This window comes from Heteronotia binoei, chromosome 12 (assembly GCF_032191835.1).
Source record: "Heteronotia binoei isolate CCM8104 ecotype False Entrance Well chromosome 12, APGP_CSIRO_Hbin_v1, whole genome shotgun sequence".
Taxonomy (NCBI): domain Eukaryota; kingdom Metazoa; phylum Chordata; class Lepidosauria; order Squamata; family Gekkonidae; genus Heteronotia; species Heteronotia binoei.
The window spans coordinates 19,480,565-19,497,876 of record NC_083234.1 but is presented as its reverse complement, the minus strand read 5'-3'; the positions used below and the strand labels follow the sequence as shown (position 1 = coordinate 19,497,876).

At 45.4% G+C, this 17,312-nt stretch overlaps 1 protein-coding gene across 5 annotated transcripts in view; it reads right to left on the bottom strand.

Annotated features, from left to right (window-relative positions):
* The window catches only part of OPCML (opioid binding protein/cell adhesion molecule like), a 1,347,090-nt gene that overhangs the window by 25,251 nt on the left and 1,304,527 nt on the right, over positions 1 to 17,312 (bottom strand). For all 5 annotated transcript variants that reach the window (XM_060251103.1, XM_060251105.1, XM_060251104.1 and 2 more), the window contains 3 exons: positions 11,048 to 11,182; positions 1,276 to 1,396; positions 438 to 589 (listed from right to left, as the gene is read on the bottom strand). In XM_060251103.1, coding sequence (XP_060107086.1) covers positions 438 to 589; positions 1,276 to 1,396; positions 11,048 to 11,182 — 408 coding nt within the window. The remainder of the gene's footprint in view (positions 1 to 437; positions 590 to 1,275; positions 1,397 to 11,047; positions 11,183 to 17,312) is intronic.

Here is a 17,312-nt window from a genome sequence, read left to right as displayed (position 1 = left end):
AATGTTTGGGGCCAATCTCCAATTTCTCAACAAAATGAAAACTTAAAATCACAGCTCTTCCAGTCCCGGCAAATAAGGCTTCCAACTAATCATTACAGTTCGCTGTCCCGATTTTGAGATCACAGATTTGATAAAATCCTTCTGGACTAAAGGAAATACCCATGGGACCCTCTACCACACTGCACTGTGCAATAGACTGTGCCATCCTAAGCAGAATTAGACCCTTCTATGCTCACTGACTTTACTGGATTAAAAAGTGTTAACTCGGGATGGCACTGCCACTGGGCAATATCAAAGTCAGAGGCTGGCTCCCATCTTAAAGAGATGTAGCTCTTTTTCTGAACTTTCAGATCCCAAGAATCCAATTCCCCCCACCTTCAACTGTACCAGTAAGGTGTGTCATGTGGATGCCCTGTGGGCACAGATCGTGTACCTACCATACAGTATTATACTGGCATTGGTGTTCCCCAACTTGTTGATGGCCACGCAGGTGTAGTTGCCGTAATCCTTCTCTGAAACGTTGAAGAAGGTTAGCGTAGACATCCGACCTTTGTTCTCGATTCTCACACCATCCAGTCCATTAGCTAATCTGGGAGGAGGAAAAACACAGGGCCTAGATCAGGGGTGGCCAAACCGCAGCTCAGGAGCCACATGTGGCTCTTTCACACATCTTGTGTAGCTCTTGAAACCTCCGCTGCCCCTTCAGTTGGCTTGGAGAAGGCATTTCTCTCTTTAAACCAGTGACTTGGAGAATGGATTTAAAGTTGCTTTCTTTCCACCTCTCCCTCCCCATCTATCTTCCTTCCTTCCTTCCTTCCTTCCTTCCTTCCTTCCTTCCTTCCTTCCTTCCTTCCTTCCTTCCTTCCTTCCTTCCTTCCTTCCTTCCTTCCTTCCTTCCTTCCTCAAACACCTGACATTATTCTATGTGGCTCTTACGTTAAGCAAGTTTGGCCACCCCTGTTCTAGGTCAACAGCCTTATTGCATGTGTGAAATTAATAGCTTCTGATGTGCAGGTTCAGATATATGGGAGAAGGGGGTTGCTAGCTGAATGAACGGTACTTTGCATATGCTCAGAGGTGCGCCCTTTAACATCTCTCATGTAAATCAGAACTAAGCCTGGAACCTAAGTAAATCTGTGGGACCGAACCTTTGTCCCATTTCAGCCCTACTGATATGGCACAACGCTGCTCTTGCCGAGGCACTTCCAGCCAAGGACATAAACCTGCCGTTCTTGAGAGACCCCTTCTGATAGCTCTGAAGTTTTGCTAAGATACCTGGTTTCTTCTTTGAACCACTGAAATTCTGCTACGGGGACAGCAGAGGCTTCGCAGCGCAGGATCCCCTTTTGGCCGACCGAGGCTCCTGTGTTCTTGGCGTTGGAGATGGACGGAGGGTCTGCAGGAGGAAAGGAGAATTAGTCCAACGTCTTGAAGAAACCAGCTGGCTGATCCTGCAGAAGTCTCAGCTAGACGTTTAGATTGCATATTTGGCCACCAACTGACCTGACTGGGGCTCGGTGGGAAGGAAACACATTCAAGAAGAAGAAGACGACTGCAGATTTATACCCCACCCTTCTCTCTGAATCAGAGACTCAGAGAGGCTTACAATCTCCTATATCTTCTCCCTTCACAACAGACACCCTGTGAGCTGGGTGGGGCTGAGAGGGCTCTCACAGCAGCTGCCCTTTCAAGGACAACTCCTGGGATAGCTACAGCTAACCCAAGGCCATTCCAGCAGGTGCAAGTGGAGGAGTGGGGAATCAAACTCGGTTCTCCCGGATAGGAGCCCACACACTTAACCACTACATCAAACTGGCTCTCTCCAGAGCACTTCCTGGAGTCATAAAGTACAACCACATATAGTTCTTGAGTTTATGGAATTACAGAGAGTCATTCTCAGTCATTATATTTGACCGCATGTATGTTTGACTGTGTTCTATGTGCAATCCTCTTGGTATGCACAATCACCATTTCTTCTGAAAGGGGCAGAGGACCTAACATTCCTGCTTTAGAACATGAACACCACATCCCGGATTAATCTGGGGGTCCGGGACTCGCGTGCAAAGGCAAAAATTCGCATGTTGACCCTTTCAGAAGAAACGACAGACCAATCAGAAAGACTGCATGTAGAATATTTATTCCATACTGTGGCTACGGGTTTCCCATTTTCTTCATAGTATCTCCAGCACTTAAACAAGTAGAAATTCCGTAACTCAAGCCTCTTTCTGTAAGGAGCATTAACTGTTCTTTAAGAATATCTTGGTTATTTCCTAAGTGATAAATAATGGCATTCGTGTTAGCTTCAGGATATTTGGAACAACACCTGTCGCTAATTTTAACAGGGGTAACAAATGGAGAGACTTGAGCTCCCAGACATATTTTATTTTTACAGTTATTGTCGTATTTATTCTCAACGTTTCTCCTGCTGCATTTATGTGTGAGAAGTATTATAATATCTACCATAGTAAAATTTTTAGTTTTGTTATTAATTCACCAGGATTCTGTCTGGTCTATTGTAACTGATAGGTTTGTCTCTTATAAATGCTTTAGCAATAACTGGACAAAGACTACATTGTTAGGGAAAAGGTTAATTCTGTTTTTTATGAGTTTGTTTTAAATAGAAATTTTATTCAGTAGAAAGAAAGTTGGATACAAAACTGTAGAAATTAATCTGCAGTTCTGTAAAGAAGTCAAATAACCATCATTAAGTTCTATGCTAGTCACAATATCATTCCATTTTATTGCATTTATCTAACTTTTTATCATGCAACATACAGGTTACTTTGGTCAATGGTACACTTCAGTTTCTCCAGCCAGTCCTCTATTCTTTGGAGTTATGGTCCTTTTCCAGGACCTAACAAAGACTCTGGCCGTTTTCCCACTTACCTTACCCCGGAGCGACGTCCCTCTTCACCGCACTGCGTCTGCGCGGATTTCGCACAAACTGCTGCGCAGCAGCAGGAAGAGCCGCGTAGTCCCGGGGCTTTTGCGTCGCGAATGTAAACCTGCTTTTTGGCGGTTTACATTTGCGACGCAAAAGCCCCGGGACTACGCGGCTCTTCCTGGTGCTGCGCAGCAGTTTGTGCGAAATCCGCGCAGACGCAGCGCGGTGAAGAGGGACGTCGCTCCGGGGTAAGGTATGTGGGAAAACGGCCTATGACTTTTTAAATCAGGGCTTTTTTTGAGCAAGACTGTACAAGAATGCAGTTCTGGCTGGTTCGGTGTCAGAGGGTGTGGCCTAATGTGCAAATGAATTCCTGCTGGGCTTTTTCTACAAAAAAAATCCTGTGCAAAACAATGGTGATGTCAGGGGGTGTGGCCTAATATGCAAATGAGTTCTATAAAAAGCCCTGCTTAAAACAAATTGTTGAGTATCTTTGGGAAGAAAGCCTTAGGGGAGAAAGATTCTGTGAGAGCATAGCTCAAGGAATCATTTCCCAATATTCTTTGGGGTAATTCTAAAGTGATTATGGCATACCATATCAATGTGATGATTGATTGATTTATTTTGGCAACCTGTCTTTGGTAACAGGGCTGAATGCACATGGCAATGCATTGTTTTGCATGTATTAGCAGCAGAGCATCCATATGGGTCCCCCCACCACCCCTGTACTCATTTTGCCATAAACTGCCATTTCTATTGCTGTGTCACTACAGGGCTATTAAAAAAAAAAAAAAAAACCTGTTATAGCACTATAGTAATTAAAATCCTTTGGGGGTGTGGCAGAAAGAAGTTGCCATGGGGGCAGAAAATGACATTGATGTGGCAGGGACCTCCAAAAAAGATCTGTAGTAAAGCAGGCTGACTGTGAGATGGAAAAACCTGGAAACTGGATGACAACATGTGGAAGAAAGAGTACCCCTTTTTAAAGCAAAAGTTGGGGAGTGGGAAGGATATAGACAAGCTGGAATGGGTCCAGAGGAGGGCAACGAAGATGGTGAGGGGGATGGAGACTAAGTCCTATGAAGAAATGTTGAAGGAGCTGGGCATATTTAGTCTGGAGAGAAGGTGGCTGAAAGGTGGTATGATCACCATCTACAAGTACTTGAAGGGCTGTCACATACAGAGGATGGTGTGGAGTTGTTTTCTGTGGCCCCAGAAGGTAGCTCCAGAACCAATGGGTTGAAATTAAATCAAAAGAGTTTTCGTCTCAACATTAGGAAGAACTTCCTGACCGTTAGAGCGATTCCTCAGTGGAACAGGCTTCCTCGGGAGGTGATGGGCTCTCCTTCCTTGGAGGTGTTTAAATAGAGGCTAGATGGCCATCTGACATCAACGAGGATCCTGTGAATTTGGGGTGTGTGTGGCATTTGTCAGTTTCCTGCATTGTGCAGGGGGTTGGACTAGATGACCCTGGAGGTCCCTTCCAGCTCTATGATTTTATGATTCTAAGTCTATGGAAGTTGCTTAAGCTGTTATTTTGCAGCCCGTCATTTCTGGTTTAGCTTTGCATTTTCCAAAAGTATGTTTGTTGTGGATTTTGATTGTTACCGGTGGCAATTACGCAGTCTTGAATAGCTGCAATTTCTGCTTGAAGTTGGCCTGCTTTTCAGCCACTTCCCTGATGAGGCCACATTAGGGTTGTCGGGTCCCTCCTGGCCACCAGCATGGAATGGAGGTTAGGGTGGCAGATCAAGATTGAGAAACTCCTGGAGATTTGGTGATGGAGCCCGGGGAGGACAGGGATCTCAGTTGGGTACATTGCCATAAAATCTACCCTCCAAAGCAGCCATTTTCTCCAGCCATTTTCTCTCTTGAGTCTGGAGATGAGCTGTAATTCTGGGGGATCCCCAGGTCTCACCTGGAGGCTGGCATCCCTGGGCACATCCATATTTTTGTATCTCTGAGTATTTCCCCTGTTGGGCTTTGCATGTCCAGGTTTCTGTTCTCCTTTACTGAGGTTTACAGGGGTGAAATTTTTGTGCACTTTGACTGTTTTATTACATATCCTGAAACAATATTATTAAAAATGGCTGAGCCTTCATCCTAGTCTTTGCTTCTTCAATGCTATTCTGGATGCACAAGCAGGCCTATTCTCTATTGGTTCTGCTCAAGAGCTTTCAAGTTTTGTGTAGGTAAAGGCTACTTAGTATTTGAGGTTGTTGGAGACAGACAATAATGCATTCCGTTTCTTAACACTTAAAGGCCTCATTTCTCCTGTGGTGCACAGAATGATCCCTTTTTTATTAATGTACCCCAGTATCATCTCAGTTAAAAAAAATGGTTGTCTGTTTTGAAGCCCTCTGGAGAACGGTTTGAGCACAGACTATAGTGTAGGTCCAAGGTATTTTGCCACCTCAGGCAAGGCTCAGACATGTCTCCTCCAATGCTCTCTCTAAACCAGTGGTCCCCCACCTTTTTGGCAGCAGGAACCAGCCAGCCCACCCACCACGGCCCCAGGGCCAGCAGGGTGGGGGAACTGAATTTGGCCTCTCCCCCCTTGTACCGCGCAGCCTCGCCGCCCCCGGCAGTGCCTCCTCCTCCCTCAGTTTTTACAATGTTAAGTAAAAGCGCCTTCTGGGCTCTTTAAAAGCTCACCCCCCCGCCGATCAGCTGATCCGCGAGGGAAACCGTGGTGGGTGGGAGCCACCTCCGGAACCAAGGTTAGCGTCGCTTGTCCATTGGTCACTCACAGCTAATGCCGGCATGCGTGTGAGCTTTTAAAGAGCCTGGAAGGTGCTTTCCGCAGCTTAACATCGTAAAAATGGAGGGAGGAGGAGGTGCTGCAGGGGTTGGGGTGGGGGGGCTGTGGGGTCCCGTAGGGGGGCAGCAAGGCTGGTGGCCTGGTTACCTTGGGTCATGGACCGGTACTGGTCTGGGGCATGGGGCTTGGGGACCCCTGCTCTAAACTGTGGAGTCTTGTGAGCAAAAATTCTACTTTGTGAGCTACTGGCATTAAAGTTGTGAGCGATTTGGCTTCTGCATTAATTAGTTTGCTCTAGAGCTGTCCTTCCTGAGCTAAGACAAAAAAGTGTGAGCTGGAGGCTTAAAAAACCTGTGAGCTAGCTCACACTAACTCAGCTTAGAGGGAACACTGGTTTCCTCTCATGCTGCTAGTGGCTGGAAGTGAATCAAGCCCCCTCCCCAAATACTTTCAGGAGTACCTTAGCCAGAGAACTAGCCCTGGCAGAGAATTATGGGGTATGCAATGGCCTCTGTTGTCTACAGACTCCCTCTAGCCAAAGCTTTACAGAGGGTCACATCATATTTTGAAAGGATTCAGTGGGATGCTGATACCAACACCACAGCTGCCCAACTCAGCACACTCTTGAGGGCCTCTTATGTGATTACTAAACTCAGGAAGTCCACCTCACTATCTTGTTTGTGGAAAAGCAGTTATGACACATTTTACTCTCTTTTCATGTCATTCTCTGTTAACCCCTTTTATTTCCCTCTGCGCCACAATACGTGTTCTACCTTTATGGTCTGCTTTTGCATGATGGGATATTTATTCCTTAGACAGCCTTCCGTTTGTATCGTTTCCTAATTTCTATACTCCTTGTCTGACTGCATTTTTCCTTGGGTATCTTCTGCTTTCCAAGTCATCGCTTTTATTTTTGTGATCCAGCTTAAGTCTCCGTGAGAAAGGAGGGCCGTAAATGAAATTAATGGCTTGATTGATTGGTTACACCAATAAAGGTTTTTGGATTTGGAAATGGAATTGGCTTGATTGATTGATGCTGCCTTCTCTCTTCTGATCCTCCTTTTCTCTGAGACCAGGATTTGAGAAGTGGATGTTGGACTTTTTGTTAGCCAAAAAAGGATAAGCTGAGAGGGAAATCCTGATCTCTGACTTCACTGAAAAGGTTAGGAGGGAACTCTCCTAGGAAATACTGAGACGCTTTTGTGGACATGCTTTTCCAAGAGCTTAAAACATCTGGGCTCCGATTTCTCACCAAGTTAGCCAATTGTCCAACAATGCAATGAAATGTGTGTTCTTTTTAAATATCATTTAAGTCATTTTTTTTTAAAGTTGCTTACATTTCTTTCCCAAGGCAAGGATATTGTAATGTACCATGTTCAATGTTAACCATCAGGAAAGGAAAAGGAAAGGTCCCCTGTGCAAGCACCAGTCGTTTCCGACTCTGGGGTGACGTTGCGTTCACAACATTTTCACGGCAGACTTTTTACGGGGTGGTTTGCCATTGCCTTCCCCAGTCATCTACGCTTTCCCCCCGGCAAGCTGGGGACTCATTTTACTGTCCTCGGAAAAATGGAAGGCTGAGTCAACCTGGAGCCGGATACCTGAAAACCCAGCTTCCATCAGGGATCAAACTGAGGTCGTGAGCAGAGCTTAGGACTGCAGTACTGCAGCTTTAAAACTCTGCGCCGCGGGGCTCTTTAACCATCAGAGAGATGTTCTGTTGTCGTTGTGGTCATTGTTTTGGCATATATACTACTACCACCCCCACTACAAGATCCACAAGGAGGGAAAACTGTTATCAGATATATCTCAGGTATACACTTTCTGCAGAATGTCTGATGGAAATTAGCTGGGTTTTGTGTATGCTTCTAGTCATTATACTGTATCTGTATTCATTATATAAATCTCAGGGGTTGGGTCTATGGTGCCACTGTATGATTGGAAAGCACTTCTGCTTCCAAAGAGATAAGGGTGCCAGCCACCAGGTGGGAGCTGGGGATTACAACTCACCTCCAGACTACAGAGGGCAGTTTCCCAGGAGAAAATGGAGGATGGACTCTAAGGCATTGTCCCCTTCTCCCCAGGCTCCTCCTCCAAATCTCCAGAAGTTTCCCAGCTTGAAGCTGGCAACCCTGTCTCCCGCACCTCCAGTTGCTGAGGGAGGGGCAGAGCTGGCAATCCTGCACAGAGATCTGAGATCTCCCCACTTTCCCCTTCAGCCTGCAGCCCCCACTGGCCTTGGAGGTTCTCCCAACTCTCAGGAACACTTTGACAAGGTCCAGAAATCTACAGGAGATCAAGGCAAATGCAAAAAAAGGCAAATGCAATTTTGGGCTGTATCAACAGAAGTATAGTGTCCAGATCACGTGAAGTGAAGGTATTGCTTTACTCTGCTCTGGTAAGACCTCACCTGGAGTATTGTGTTCAGTTTTGGGCATCACATTTTAAGAAGGCTATAGACAAGCTGGAACGGGTCCAGACGGTGATGAATATGGTGAGGGGTCTAGAGACCACATCCTATGAAGAAAGGTTGAAGGAGCTGGGCATGTTTAGCCTGGAGAGGAGGCGGCTGAGAGGTGATATGATCACCATCTTCAAGTACTTGAAGGGCTGTCATATAGAGGATGGTGTGGAATTGTTTTCTGTGGCCCCAGAAGGTAGGACCAGAACCAGTGGGTGGAAATTAAATCAAAAGAGTTTCTGGCTCAACATTAGAAGAAGAAGAAGAAGAAGAAGAAGAAGAAGAAGAAGAAGAAGAAGAAGAAGAAGATATTGGATTTATATCCCGCCCTCCACTCCGAAGAGTCTCAGAGCGGCTCACAATCTCCTTTACCTTCCTCCTCCACAACAGACACCCTGTGAGGTGGGTGGGGTTGAGAGGGCTCTCCCAGCAGCTGCCCTTTCAAGGACAACCTCTGCCAGAGCTATGGCTGACCCAAGGCCATTCCAGCAGGTGCAAGTGGAGGAGTGGGGAATCAAACCTGGTTCTCCCAGATAAGAGTCCACACACTTAACCACTACACCAAACTGGCTCTCCTGACTGTTAGAACTTCCTGACTGTTAGAGCGATTCCTCAGTGGAACAGGCTTCCTCGGGAGGTGGTGGGCTCTCCTTCCTTGGAGTTTTTTAAACAGAGGCTAGATGGCCATCTGGCAGCAATGAAGATCCTGTGGATTTAGGGAGAGGTGTTTGTGAGTTTCCTGCATTGTTCAGGGGGTTGGACTAGATGGCTCTGGAGGTCCCTTCCAATTCTATGATTCTATGATTCTAAGTGAATGAGAAAGCTCTATTTCTTCTTGATTCAGCCTCCATTGGTATTTCAGAAATGAAATGTGACTTGGGGTTGAGTTGTGGTTAAAAGACAGAACTAGAAATTGCCTAATTTGTAAAATAAGCTGAACACTTCCAACCGCAACACAGTTTGGAGGCAGGAAATTCTATTTGTTTGTTTATTCAGCTTATATCTCACTCCTTTCCTGGATGAGCAGGACAAAGAGTGGCTTCCAACAACCAAATATACAATAAGATCAACAGTTTAAAATCCAAATATTACACTTAAAAAAAAAGTCAGTCTAATATATCAGATGGTGCCCTGACAATCCATCAGAGGTGGGCAACTGGAGAAGCAACCAGCACAGAGAAAAGCATGTCCCAACAGTAAATGGGAAAAAAAAGAAGCCTTAGGGGGGAAAGGCAAGGAAGGGAGGAAAAAAGGAAGAGGGTAAGATCAAGACAGGAAGGAACAGGATAAGAGAAACAAGACAGACAGTGTGGAAGGAGAGGAAATGGAGAATAAGAAATGGGGGAGAAAGAGAGAGAAGAAGAAGAAGACTACAGATTTATACCCTGCCCTTCTCTTTGAATCAGAGATATAGAGCGGCTTATAATCTCCTATATCTTCTCTCACCACAACAGACACCCTGTGTGGTAGACTGGGCTGAGAGTGTTCTCACAGAAGCTGCCCTTTCAAGGACAACTCCTGTGACAGCCCAAGGCCATTCCAGCAGGTGCAAGTGGAGGAGTGGGGAATCAAACCCAGTTCTCCCACATAAGAGTCTGTGCACTTAATCACTACACCAAACTGGCTCTCAATCGCCAGCTGATCTCTCCAACTGCCACTGTCCTCAACCATATGCCCAGTGGGACATCTTGGTCTTACAGGCCCTGCAGAACCGAACCAAGTTTTGCAGGGCCTGAGACTCACAAGACAGAGTTCCACCACATAGGGGGCCAGAACCAAAAAGGCCCTAGTGCTGGCACAAGTACTTTGGGGGATACTGTATGACTGCTGAATGTTACTATGGAGCAGGTGGAGGATGGTGCGGAGTTGTTTTCCATTGCCCCAGAAGGCTGGATCAAAATCACTGAGTTGAAATTAAATCAAAAGATTTTTCAGCTAAGTTCCTCAGTGGGACAGGTTCAGGAGGTAGTGGGCTCTCCTTCTTTGGAGGTTTTTAAGCAGAGGTTAGATGGCCACCTGATGGCAATGCCGATTCTGTGACTCACAGTTTAGCTGTAGCCCTGTTGTTATCACTATGAATTTAGGCAGATTGTGAGAGGGGGGGTGCAGGAAGGGATGAATTAGTGCTCATCTCTCATAGTCCTTTCTTACATGTCCAGGTAAAACTTTGGGGTCAGGAAGGACCTTTCCTCCAGGTCAGATGGGCCAGGGATCCTGGAAGGTTTTTGCCTTCCTCTAGGCATAGCATAAAGAAGGGTCACTGGAAGAGTGTGTGTGTGTGCTTTGGAGCCAGTTTGGTGTAGTGGTTAAGTGCGCGGACTCTTATCTGGGAGAACTGGGTTTGATTCCCCACTCCTCCGCTTGCACCTGCTGGAATGGCCTTGGGTTAGCCATAGCTCTGGCAGAGGTTGTCCTTGAAAGGGCAGCTACTGTGAGAGTCCTCTCAGCCCTACCTATCTCACAGGGTGTCTTTTGTAGGGGAAGGAGATAAAGGAGATTGTAAGCCGCTCTGAGACTATGATTCAGAGAGAAGGGCGGGGTATAAATCTGCAGTCTTCTTCTTTTAACTCCCTGTATTGTGCAGAGGTTTAGAGTAGATAAGCCTTGGGCCCTTTCCAGCTCTGTGTTTCTGTGACTGATTTCACACTATGCTTGTTCTGGGGTGGAGAGCCCTTTTGCCACCAAGGCTTTGCTTCATTTTTGCACAAGTTGCCCCAGAGCTGCGAGTTGGCGCGCCACTATTCAGCAGCAAGTGGGATATGATGACAAGTGGTTTCCGCTTGCTGCAGAATAGTGGCGCGTCAAATCGCAGCTCCGGGGCAACTTGTGCGAAAACAGAGCGAAGCCCTGGTAGCAAAAGTGTTCCCTACCCTGGAACAAGCGTAGTGTGAAATCGGTCTATGATTTTTTTAACTGGTGCTCCATATGGTACAGTACTTACAGTTTACGGTGACTTTTACCCTCCGGATATCCGGTATTGCGACCTCATTAGCAGCACTGCATTCATAGTCCCCAGATTGGTACCTGGTGATCCCTGTGATCTCCAAGTATTCATCTTCACTTAGAAACTCCCGGCCTACAAGGGAAAAGGAGTAAACAAGATAAAAGCACCAGCTTTACACTGCATGTCATCCCCTGTAATTAAAACTATGCTCTTCAACAGAGCAATTTCCATGCAAGCCCATCTCTAAGTGACAGGGGAACAGAAATAATTTGGAGGGCAAAACCAATAAGATTCACTAGGCATTTCAAAGCACACAAATACGTTTTTGCAGATTTTCTTCAGCAGAATCTACAAAGGCCCACAAAGCCAAACAGACAGCAAATCCTAACCAAAATTAATTAAAGAGGCATCACTAAAAGTGCTACTTATACCCACATAATAACATATTCATGATGATCTTAAAAGACAATTTTATAGACTTGTGCAAAACAGTTTCATAGCATTCTTACTCATGGTGGTTTTGTTGGGAATAGGTATTTTGGCTCCTTACAAAAAGGGTTATATTAAGTGTTCCCTCTAAACTGAATTAGTGTGAGCTAGCTCACAAATTTTTAGCCTCCAGCTCACACATTTTTGCCTTAACTCAGGAAAAATAGCTCAGGAGCACAATAATTTATGCAGTAGCTCACACCTTTAACGCCAGTTGCTCACTGCTTTAATGCCAGTAGCTCACAAAGTAGAATTTTTGCTTACAAGATTCTGCAGCTTAGAGGGAACATTGGACTATTTAGGGATGGGTACAAACAGGCTGGCAAACTAAAGTTCATCCGAGATTTTGGCTGATATGTGGTTTGTGAAGCAATGTTTGCAAACTTAAGAACCACTATGAATTTTCAAAAATTTTGATGCGGTTCATGGGGGTTCAAGAACAGCAGAAAACAGGGGGTTAAACCCCTGCTTCATTCTCTTCAACAAAACTGGTGAGGCAGTTTGGTGTAGTTGGTTAAGCACGTGGACTCTTATCTGGGAGAACCGGGTTTGATTCCCTACTCCTCCACTTGCACATGCTGGAATGGCCTTGGGTCAGCCATAGATTTCATAGGAGTTGTCCTTGAAAGAGCAGCTGCTGGGAAAGCTCTCTCAGCCCAACTACCTCACAGGGTGTCTGTTGTGGGAGGGGAAGGTAAAGGAGATTGTGACTGCTCCGACACTCTGAGATTCAGAGTATAGGGAGGGATATAAATCCAATGTCCAATCCAATATATATATATTTAAAAAGCTGTTTTGTTGAAATGGCTGGGAGCCATTTAAGCCATTGCATTCTTTTCTCCACAAAAAGTCGCAGGGAGCAGAAAGCAGCGGTTTAAACGCCTCCAAGCCTGAGTCTGGCTGCCCAAGAACAGCTCTTTAGACAACTGAGCTGAGGGCTCAGCAGTTTGGGGCATGAACCTCACAAACCCAGTTCAGTTCATACGTGAGCCAGCTGGGTTTGTGGAGTTTGTCATTTGGTTTGTGGTTCACCCACGAACCATGAACTGAACCACATTTTTGTGACTTGTACCCATCTCTAGTTGTTTTATCGCATAGGTATAAGTAGTGTTTCAGCTGATGTGATTCATGTTGCAGTTTTACTTAATTATTTGACAGGGTTTATTGTGGAACCGGTTGTATAAGTAATTGATTCTGCTGAAGAAGATCTGGGGAGAAAGTGCTGGGATTTTCTAATGAAACCACATTTTCGTCTTGTCCCTCCTCCTAGAAATTTGGGGTGGTGTGCATGGTTCTCCCTCATTTTAGCCTCATGACAACCTGTTGAGGTAGGTTAGGCCAAGTGGGAATGACCGGCCCAAAGACACTCCATGAATTTCATGGCTGAGTGGGTAATTTGAAATTGCACCCCACACCCCAATCCTATTCCTACACTCCATCTATTCCTATTGTGCCATACTGGCTTTGCTATCAATGCTTTTTTTCCTGGTGTTCAGTACTCTTCCCTCCTCCTTTTTTGTTGGGGGGGGGGGGACAGGGATGTCCCCAGAGTGGGCCATTCTGATGCAAATCTGAGAGACTTCCAGGTGCTTTCACAATGAACGTCTGTCCCCAGCTCAGAGTCTAGGACTGCAAACTGATTAAATAATTTCTGGTTAAACATCTGCTTTTCAATGCACGAATTAATTGATTAAGTCAATTTACATATTTACATCGCTTCAATGAGTGCCTTTCTGAGGTTCTGAAGGAAGTATGAAATATACCTACCAATTTAACCAACAAAAGCCGCTACGCTGTTAGAAGGGAAAACTACCTTTTAATCCCCCCACCCATTCTATGCTACAATAAAGTACCAGCTCCAGAATGACTTTAAATACAAACATGCATGACTTTAACTTTCTGAATACCTGATTGAAAGTGTTATTGCTGGCCAGAACCAGTTAAGCAGATGCATTTCTAGTTGATTAATCTGTTGGATGTAATCTCAGAACATTCGTTCTGACAAAGCAAATGTAGTTGAATGACACATCCAAAACGTAAGTATTTCATCTGATATGCATGATGCATGTATGTTTTCATACTGCTGTGAACAGACACAGCATTAAAGTTAAAAATGACTCTAACCAGTCGCTCTAGATAAACTGATTTATAATGCATTCCTATGCAGAGTTGTGTGTGTGTGTTATGTGCTGTGCAGTTGCTTCTAACTCACGGCAACCTTGTGAATTAATGATTTCCCAAATGCCCTGTTGTTAACAGCCTTGCTCAGGTCTTGTAAACTGAGGGTTGTGATCATGATCTTCAACTTTTCCTAGCATTATTGTCTTTTCCAGCACCTCTTGTCTTCTCATAATGTGACCAAAAGTTTGGTCATTTTAGCTTCTAGGGAGCATTAGGTTTGCTTTGATCTAGAACCCACTGATTTGGCTTTTTGGTGGTCCACAGTATTAAGTAACTATTGCAATCAGTTGATATAGACTGGACTAACTCTGCATAGGTTTGCACTGTCAGTTAACATATATATTAATTGGAATCAAAGTGCTCACATCACAGAATGCAAGTTTTCAAGTCTCACAGACTTCTTGCCCAGTCTGGATTTTTAAGCCTGTAGAAGAGTTTTGTCTGGTTTCCGTTTTAATGGTTTATGAAGCCACATGCTTACCAGACCTTAACAGAACCCCAGGCTGGTGTGGGCTTTTTTGGAGAGAGGGGTATCAGAAAATAATGAAGGTGCCCTCTTTAGATCCCAAAGAGTTCAAATTTTGTTCATTACTAGTTCTCTGGATACAAACACCTGCTTGGCCAGGAATTCCAGTGGACATCTTGAGAAGTCACTGTCTTCTTTCTTAGGGTTGCCAACTCTAGATTGGAGAAATTCCTGGCGATTTGGAAGGTGGAACCCAAGGAACAGGAAGTTTGGGGAGGGGAGAGATCTCAGTGGGATAGAATGCCATTGAGTTCACCTTCTAAAGCAGCCATTTTCTCAGGGGAACTGATCTCTGTAGCCTGGAGATCAGTTGAAATCCTTGGAGATCTCCAGGCCCCACCTGGAGGCTGGCAACCCTGGTACACACAGGAACCCTTTAGTAGCAAATATGTATGCTATACTTGCTGATGCAGAATTTATTCTATTTTCAACTGCTCATTTGATTTTAAACTGCTTGAGTGTAGACCCCAAATGGCATCTGTTCCTAAATTTGCCAGTATTTGGGGGCTGTGTGCATACAAGCACTAGAATGCTTCTCTTTACAAAACTGGCATATTCTGAGACAGAAGGCTCTACCCTAATTTTTAGTTCTCTGTGAGGAGGGATTTCCTTTTCTTATTTGGATTAGATTTTGCTTTCCTGTACCTGCATCCTGAAATATCGCTACAGGGATCAGTTCCCCTGAAGAAAATGGTAGGCTGGGAGGTTGGACTCTATGGGATTATACCCTGCTGAGGCCCCTCCCCTCCCCAAACCCCTCCCTCCCCAGACTCCACCTCCAATATTTCCAGAAACTTCCCAACCCGGAGCTGGCAACCCTAGTTCTTGTCCAGACATAGGTTCACCTGCTTGAGTACAAAAACTAGAACAGAGAAAAAGGATAAAATCTCTGGCAAATAAAGGTTATAAAGCAAGGACAGGACCTGAGGTACATTTGGTTAATCAATCTCCTTTCTAAGAAGCTAGGGATCTTTAAGATCTGCAGAGCTGTGAGTTAAACAAGTTTGGGGATTTTTTTGTAGAAGGAACTCCTTTGCATATTAGGCCACACACCCCTGATGTAGCCAATCCTCCAAGAGCTTACAGTAGGCCCTGTAAGAAAAACCCTGTAAGCTCTTGGAGGATTGGCTACATCAAGGGCGTGTGGCCTAATAGGCAAAGGAGTTCCAGCTACAAAAATCCCCCTGGATTAAAAACAACAACAAAAAAAGTCCAGTTCAGCTTTGAGATTTTTGCAGGACTGATTTAACAATATTTTATATTTCCAGAGCAACACTGGAACACGGTTAAGGTACATTTGTACTCTTGCGAAGGGCAAATCATACACTGGGAGCTCACAATGGCTAAACGATGGAGACTGAGATCTTCAAATCATGCTTTCTTTTCACGGCCGCTAAAGAGGCCACAATAGAATCACACAAAAACCCTGCAGGTTCTCTCGTTGTCGCAGCATTGTTCGGCAGTCGCTTTGCAGTTCTCAGACAAGAAGAAAAGCTCAGACAAGAGCACAACAGCCTTCCCTGTCTTTTTCCAGAAAAGTTCCCACAGTGGGCCTTAAATGCCACCCGCAGTGCCATCTGTCTTATACTGGTGTTCCGTACTGGCTGACACATCTCACTCCTGTAGCCCCACACCCTTTGCTAATGCATGCCTAGCACCCCACCAGGCCACGGCCACAATGCAGGGCCATTCATCTGCAGTGAACAACAGTCAACATGTTTTCAGTTGACCTGAGGTTGTCTCTACGATCACTGCTTGACAGAGCATGAGCCTTTGACTTCTAAACAGCTAGGACATCATGCAGGATCTCCATGCAACGGTTAAAGGATGGGCCTGCATTTCAAGTCCGCTCAGCAACTCTGGTTGGAACAGAGTGCCACAGCTTGGCAATTATCAGGAGCTCGGTGAAACATGTATACACATTACACCCATTCTGTAGTCACTCCATGGGCTGCCTATGAGCTACTGGCTTCAGTTCAAAGAACTGGTTATTCCATATTGTCCACAAGGAATCATGGAATCATAGAGTTGGAAGGGACCTCCAAGATCATTTAGTCCAACCCCCTGCACAATGCAGGAAACTCACAAATACCTCCCCCTAAATTCACAGGATCTTCATTGCTGTCAGATGGCCAGGCCTCAGATTCAGTGGGAGCTCACAGGAGCACAGCTCCTCAACCTTTCTGAGAGTTCCACCTCCTTGTCCATTGAATAATATTGCAGCTGCATAACAATCCCTGGATGAGCTCCACCACCTATTTTTCTACAAAAGACTGCTGTAGATAGCCATCTAAAAACCTCCAAGGAAGGAGAGCACATCCTGAGGAAGCCTGTTCCACTGAGGAACCACTGTAATGGTCAGGAAGTTCTTCCTAATGTTGAGCCAGAAACTCTTTTGATTTAATTTCAACCCATTGGTTCTTGTACTACCTTCTGGGGCAACAGAAAACAATTCCACACCATCCTCTATATGACAGCCCTTCAAGGACTTGAAGATGGTGATCATATCACCTCTCAGCTGCCTCCTCTCCAGGCTAAACATGCCCAGCTCCTTCAACCTTTCTTCATAGGACTTGGTCTCCAGACCCCTCACCATCTTCATCGCCCTCCTCTGGACCCATTCCAGCTTTATCCTTCTTAAAAGGAGATGGAACACTTTGTCTGGGACAGTGATGCTCTGAATTCTTGGTGCTTGGGGGACAACAGTGTGAGAGCTTCTGGAGTTCTGGCCCCACTGGTGGACCTCCTGATGCCACCTGGTTTTTGGTCACTGTGTGAGACAGTGTTGGACTGGAAGGAACACTGGTCTGATCCAACATGGCTTCTCTTATGTTCTTACATACTAAGCCCTTCACAATCTTGGACTTTTCATACCTACAGGACCACTGCTCTTTTTATGCTCTGCCTCATCTGAGCAAGCCTTTCTGCTGGTTCAACCCTGCAAATGGACAAGATCAACAGCTGCCTGTGCATTTGCCTTCCTGGCCGCACATCTAGTGCTGTTTTGTCTAATCTGACTGACGGCACCTCTGCGGGGTCTCAGGCAGGGAAGTCTTTCCCAACACC